The sequence below is a fragment of the Oreochromis niloticus genome, linkage group LG19 (genome assembly GCF_001858045.2).
Source record: "Oreochromis niloticus isolate F11D_XX linkage group LG19, O_niloticus_UMD_NMBU, whole genome shotgun sequence".
In the NCBI taxonomy this organism is placed as follows: Eukaryota; Metazoa; Chordata; class Actinopteri; order Cichliformes; family Cichlidae; genus Oreochromis; species Oreochromis niloticus.
The window spans coordinates 24,864,200-24,871,209 of record NC_031983.2 but is presented as its reverse complement, the minus strand read 5'-3'; the positions used below and the strand labels follow the sequence as shown (position 1 = coordinate 24,871,209).

Here is a 7,010-nt window from a genome sequence, read left to right as displayed (position 1 = left end):
TCAGTCTCCAGCTGTCAACCCAGTTTTACATTAATAAGAGATTTTGTTAGAAAGCCCTTTCGACCACCATCATCAAAACACCACAATAAGGAGATATCTGTGGAAGAATGGCGCGAAATCACTCAGATAATTCTCCACAGACTTGGACAGTGAGTCTCCAAAGGAGCACCTAGGCTTATCTGGAGGTGCACACCTTACTATAACAGTTCTCTCCTTAAAGTTGCCCTCTGCAGTTCATCCTTTCAGAGGTCGCATCTCCTGTCCGGCAGGGACGAGCTATTTAAATGTACGACCCTACCGTAAGTATTAGTGTGTTTGCGCAAAATATATATGTATATATACATACAGTACTGCAGTAAAAATAATAACGGTCCTTCCATCTGGGAAAGAACAGCTGAGATAGTGTGGAGTATGATATTTTAAAGTGTGAATGTGGAGTTGTACAGTCTTATAGCCACAAGTAGAAAAGATCTCCTGCAGTACTCAGTCCTGCTGCTTGGGGCAATGAGCCTTTTGCTGTGTGTAATACGATGACCAATCATGCATGGGCTAGAGTGAATTGTTCATGATGCTGAGGAGATTCTTCAGCATCCTCCGCTCAGACACCTCTACCATCTCAGGTACGACTCTCAGAACTAAACCAGAACCTTCTTAATCGTTTTGTCTATGTGTACTTCTAGATTTTAACCTCCATCAGTGATACAGCCAACAACAGCAGAGCTGTCTAGAAATCTCTGTAGGTGGCACGAGTCTGATCTGTACCTTGAGTCTCAGGTATAGAAGGTGAAGAGAAAAGGTGATCAGTGGTGCTCCTGTGCTGTTCAGTATGCTGCCTGAGCATACTGATACAATCTTATTATACAAATACATTTTTAAACTGGTATTTATCAGGAAAGCTAATAAATAAAAGAACTGTAATAAATTCAGTGAAAAAGAAACATGTTTGTTTTGTAGTGTTTTTTATGGAAAGTTATGTAGAATCTTAGATTCATGGGTAGTTTCACAAGTTCACATTTGCTTAATTTATTATTATTATTTTTTTTTAAATTTTCACTCAGCAAATCCCGAATTTAATCTTTAAAGGGATTTTTTGTAAAAGAAAAGATGGTAGAAAACGAGTGAGCAGGAAAAATGTTGTTTTTGTAACTATAACTCATGGCAAAGCCTGCAAACTTTAAATCATTTTTAATAATTAGATCTAGCTGTAGATCCTTTACACACAGCTTTTTATGTCCTGGTGAGCCCCAATAAGTATCTAGAAGAAGTTTTATTTAAAATTTTGATTTGATTATGATTTTCACTGATATTAATTTCTGTATTTTTAAAAGGCCACTTCTACTATTATTAATGTCTGGGTCATGTTGCTGTTGTCGGTAGTGTCAGTTGTCTGTTCTGTGAAGTAAATTGAGAGCAAAAAGACACGGACCAATTCTTTGTGAACACATGCTTCGTCAATAAACCTGATTCTGATGAAGAATCACACTGTATAAAGTTCGTGCGCATTTATTACAGCAGTTTCGGTATCCGGTGCATAGAAATGGGTGAACTAGATTAGACTCAATGCTGTCGTTTAATGGAGGTCTTCTCTGCTTGGCTGTACTTCTATGTGCGAACTTTCACCGGGGGTCAAACGGTGATCTGAACGTTTTCCGGAAGCCGTGCAGAGAGAGCTTCAGGTCGACGTTTGTTGTTGTTGTTGTGGACTACTTTGGATCCGCTAGACAGCTGTCTGGCAGTAGGGTCAGCGGAGAAACGAGCAAGCTGAAGTCCTTTTCCCCGTCGGATGAATGGCAGTCACGGCGGTGAGAGCAGCGGCAGCCGCGGGAGGTCCGGCGTCTTTGTCCCGCTTCAGGGGAGCGCTGGTCGCGGGTGTGCTGGGAGACTGTATCGGAGGAGAGTTTGAAGGGGCGGAGGAGGTTCCCATGGAGAGTGTGCTGCAGCACCTCAGCAGCCTGGACGACGAAACTAAAGGAACCGGTCAGTGAGAGGAGGAGGTGGTTTCATAACAAGCCCACTGCACCGTGAAGCAAAGCTGACATACAGAGCAACTTAAAGGGGTCAAAATGGTTTGAAATTACTAAAAAAAGAAAGAAAGGGAAAAAAAAAGATCAGGTCTGAAACCTGCAGGGGTCTCTTCAAAGGGGGGGATGGGGAGGCACTAGCCCCCTGAAATGAACGTTGCACTCTCAAAACTGGCGTAAAGGCAGCTCTATAAGACATAATTTGCTCTTACATTGTTTTGCCATGTTTCGTATATGATTATGGTTCATAAAATAAATACAACCTACTCTGGCTGACTTGTCAACCAATCAGCATTCAACTGATGCATAGGTCATCTGTGTTTACCAATGTGCAGTTGGAATTTTGGAGGACTGTATGAGGGCATGTTTGGGGAAGCTGTCCATGTAGAAATCTGTATGGAAACTCGCATACCCAATACTGTAAAATATGCATAAGGTACCATCAGAAGCAAGAGCCGTTTCCCGTAACCTTCTATAGAATAAGAAGTCTTTTGGAGACTCCAGGTATCGCCCCTGTTGGCTGGTAAATAGAATGCAGGATTAAGGCACTATTGCCTTGGCTTTTCTTTTTAGACATGGAACCTAATCTTTGTGCAGACAGATAGGTGGTTAGCTGTCAAATGAATTGGCTTTCTATCCTATCTGCTGCTTCACGATTTCATCTGTCATTACTGTGAAGATAAGGTGAAGAATGAGAGTTGGAGATATCCATCAAGCTTCTGAAACCAATAATGCATAGCTGAATTATAACCATTTTCACAAAAATCAGATCTGGACTGGCTGGGATGAGCTGGGAACCAACAAACTACAAAAATTAAAAAAAAATTACACGGTGTAAATTGTGCCGGCTAAATAGTTACTTAAAATAACTTCACTGTTATACCGTGTAACATTCAGATGAATTTGCTGCGGTTAGATTGGAAAAAGAATGCTTTAAATACCCCAGCTCCCTTCAGAAAAAGGCCTAAATGTTGGCAGACATGACTAATAAAGCATGCTTTGGATACCCAGCAGTATTTAAGCAATTAAGTAATCTATATTTCCAGCAACAAGTGATATACACATTAATGAATCTATAATTATGATCCATTAATATTAGATAATCAGGATCATGATGTCCACTGGATTATTTATCCTGCAGAAACTGGAGCTATTACTTTTTCTCATCTCATATCATCATAGTTTGATTCATTCCTCAGTGTATGGGCTGTGGTGTTAGTTTGAAGCTCCACAATGCGTCTGTTTACAGGCACAAAAATTGTAAGACTTTACTGCTTGATTAACGGGGCTCAGCGTAGAGTGCTGAGTCTCTGATGGCAGTCTCTGAGTCTCTCATCGACGTCTCTGCTCATCCCATCAGGGCTCAGAACAAATGCTGTGTAAAGCGCCACTGATTGGGCCTTGTGATTCCTGTTTAGGCTGTTGATTGTCTCTTTAGGGAAGGAAGTGAGATGAGACCATGTTTTGTATTAAGGTATTCCCCTCAATTTCTTTTTGTTGTAGTCAGGGTTCTTTGAGAAAGTAGCAAAAATACATCCATACTGTATTTCTATAAATATGCTTGGTTATAGTTCATTTAAATCTTATATGAGTAACAGGGGGAAGTAAATTAAACTATTAATTTTTCTTCATTAAGTCATGGGTTCACAAACTTTTTAGAGAATGGGAAACTGTGTAAACGATCACCATCTGTAGATATGTGTTTTTTTTGTTTTTTTTTTAAATTTGTTCATTTCAGGCACAACAATAAAGTTGAACATAAAGTGCACAAAACAAAAACAAACAACAAAATGTACCTGAAAAGGAGTGGGATGAAGAAAACTTATTAAATCCCACCCCTATATTCACTTATGTTCACTTTATTATCCGCAAATTATTTTGATGTCTTTGTTGGCTGAGGATTTCAGCAAGTCCACTAGATTAGGCGATAAAGTGATTACAATTTAAGGATGATTAAATTGGTGTCAGCTGTTTATTTCCAGTTCTGAATTACTGTTATTATTTGTTAAAATGTGTGTATTTATGTGTCTGTGTTTTAGGTATCCTTGAATACAGTGATGACACAGCCATGGCACGCTGTGTGGCTCAGTCTCTACTCACCAGGACTGGCTTTGATGAGCACGACATGGCTCGCAGGTAGAGGAATCATCATCTTTCCTGCTATGTATTTTTATTCTTGGACTGTTGTAGAGTAGCTTTGCATGATTCAGTGCTTAAAATAAGCCTTATTTATCCATGGCCTTTGTGAAACCCATCACTTCATCATCATCTTCTTCCTTCCTTCCTTCCTTCTCCTGCATTAAGCCAACTTTCCTCTGATTGGTTGTTCCTTGTAAACAAAAGGTTTAAACAGCAGGAGGGTGGGGTTTCTGTGTACACAGCCAAGAGTAGAAGAATTCTCTCACAGGCATTATTTGTATTACAACAACTTAATTTTTGGAAATTTTGCACATGTTTAATGTGAGGCTCCACATTTGGAGCAGTGTGTGTGTGTATATATGATAGAAAATAAGGAAAAGGATTTTTATGAGTTAAATATGGATTCAAAAGCTCTTCAGGTAAACTGATGATGATTCCTACCTCGGTGTCTCACCATTTTTAGGTTTGCGAAGGAGTACAGTGCATCCCCACATCGTGGTTATGGTGCTGGAGTGATCCAGGTGTTGAAGAAGCTCTCATCCCCCCAGTTAAATGATGTGTATCAGCCAGCGAGGGACCAGTTTAACGGTCGGGGCTCCTTTGGAAATGGAGGGGCCATGAGAGCAGCTCCCTTCGCCCTGGCCTTTCCGGACTTGTCTGATGTTAAAAGGGTGAGCAGGGGTCTTTTGAATGTTGAGTTTTCTCTCTCTATATGGATCGGATATAAACAACATCTTTAAATTTGCTCTCTTCCTCTGCAGTTTGCCCATCTGGGTGCCATGCTGACGCACTCCTGCTCTCTGGGTTATAATGGGGCGGTGCTGCAGGCGTTAGCAGTGCACCTCTCTCTGCAGGGGGCACTGGACTTGCCTCACCAGTTCATCAGCAGGTTAATTAAAGAGATGGAGGAAGTGGAAGGTGATGAGGCTGCACGCAATGATGCAAGAATGTGAGTAGACTGGTCACAGGCAGCGAAAGCGAACAGGGTTTTTCCTCCAAAGGAAAACATTGTAGTTTTTCTGTAACTTATTTTTTTATTTGAGGTTTTATTCCCTGAAGCATAATAGACATTTATCTTACAAGTCTGTCATGCAAGGTAACTCAGACTCAATTTTAAATTAAACTTTCACATCAAAAGGCCAATTCGGAGTCAGAAAAAATAACCTTAGGAGGGATTTATGTCTTTCAAAATGTGTTTTAAAAACTTGAAATATCCCTTTTCATGCTGTGTGAGATGTATATATTTTTGATCTATGCTTTTGCAGTTTAAAAGAAGCAGAGAAGCCATTCTGTGAACGTCTCCACCGAATCAGAGACCTGATGGACAGGAGCAAAGTTAGCATAGAGGAAGTCATCTCTGAACTGGGTCAGTATGATTATTTATCGCTGATGAGGAGTGGTATGTGATGGGGTTTGCTTGTTTTCAGGATTATGGAAATGTTTATTTAAAGAATTCCATAAGAAAGGTTGATTGACAGATTTTGGGTTTGATCTAAAATTAGAGGTGACTTTAAGAGTCAATCTGAATCTGGATCTGGGTTTTTTAGGAAGTGTGCATGCAAATTTACGTCTAGATTCATGAAACCTGCCCAGATTTGCTCATACCACCGTGCCCCTGTTATGGAATCAGTCATTCAAAACCACCACCTCTGACTATTACTGCTATCTGTCACGCCCCCATTTTTCTATGGAGACAGTGAGAGACAGCCGTTGGTGGCTGAATATCAGAGGGGGAACGAAATTTAATACAGAGAAGTTATTACCAACTTGGTTGAATGAACCATCTTCAAATAAACACTATAAAGACAAAGAACATGATAAATAACACCATTACTATATTTTTTTTAAATTTTAGATATATTTCTCCTGATTCATTCTAAGTAAATTTCCCCATCTTATTTTATCTTTTAGTATATGAGGAAGTATTAACAGGGGTTAGGGAGCAAGCCACATGTGCAATAAGGCCCCGATCCACTTCCTTTCTTTACATGACATTTCCTGTTTCTCTTGACTGCCACCACAAAAACATGCCCTCGTCTTTGTGACTTTTACCAGGTAATGGCATTGCAGCTCTCCACTCCGTCCCCACTGCAATCTTCTGTGTCCTCCACTGCCTGCAGCCCCGGGAATGCCTCCCAGAGAGCTACGGCGGCGTGGAGAGGACGATAGCGTACAGCCTGGCGCTGGGAGGGGACACTGATACCATAGCCTGCATGGCTGGGGCCATCGCGGGGGCCCACTATGGCATCGAGACCATCCCTCTGTCCTGGATAAGATGCTGTGAGGGGGTGGAGGATGCAGACCAGTATGCAGAGAGGCTTTACAAGCTGTACCACCAGTCGCCACTGGGGGGCAAAGGCGAGACAGGCGAGCAGAGTGGCGAAAACAGGTCAACCGCTGCTAATGGCACAGAGAAGAAAACTGGAGTAGAGTGATGGATCAGCCAGATTGTCATTAAAAGACTTTCACACATAAAGAACACGTAAAAAAAAGACTTTACATTTTTTGTTTTGTTTGGAAAAGCTTTTTTTTTTTTTTGGATCTTAATGGTATTAAATAATTTAAGCTTTGAGGAAAAAAAGCGCTTTTTCCAAACTGTCAACATGAAATTTATTAGGTATCTGAAAATTAGAGCTGAACAAAATTTCCAGTCTTAATTTTGAGAATGTGGCTTTTACACAAACTGCCAAACTTCTCTGAACGCCAATCCAAAAAATGGTCTAAATATGAATAAACAGCATATTCATACACGCTCTCTTTTCCTTGCTTTCCCCTGATTTATGTCCTGTCTCGTGAAAGTTGCACTATAAATTGACCATGTCTTGTTTTAGCAATTTGCCGAAAAATAGT

The 7,010-nt window shown here is 40.6% G+C and overlaps 1 protein-coding gene across 1 annotated transcript; it reads left to right on the top strand.

The window, feature by feature from the left end:
* The first annotated feature begins 1,610 nt into the window (after positions 1-1,610).
* adprs (ADP-ribosylserine hydrolase) lies at positions 1,611-6,913 on the top strand. Its single transcript, XM_003445501.5, has 6 exons — positions 1,611-1,977; positions 4,061-4,157; positions 4,624-4,831; positions 4,922-5,109; positions 5,426-5,526; positions 6,216-6,913. Exons 1-6 carry the CDS (start codon positions 1,788-1,790, stop codon positions 6,593-6,595), a joined length of 1,164 nt encoding a protein of 387 aa, XP_003445549.1. The 5' UTR covers positions 1,611-1,787; the 3' UTR covers positions 6,596-6,913.
* The last annotated feature ends 97 nt before the right edge of the window (positions 6,914-7,010 follow it).

What these genes read in the sequence shown, in the direction of transcription:
- adprs (XM_003445501.5), top strand. Translation starts at nt 1,788, where the DNA reads ATGGCAGTCACGGCGGTGAGAGCAGCGGCAGCCGCGGGAGGTCCGGCG. An exon ending in CGACGAAACTAAAGGAACCG is followed by an intron (nt 1,978 to 4,060) that starts GTCAGTGAGAGG and finishes TCTGTGTTTTAG; the next exon opens with GTATCCTTGAATACAGTGAT. An exon ending in GCACGCAATGATGCAAGAAT is followed by an intron (nt 5,110 to 5,425) that starts GTGAGTAGACTG and finishes ATGCTTTTGCAG; the next exon opens with TTTAAAAGAAGCAGAGAAGC.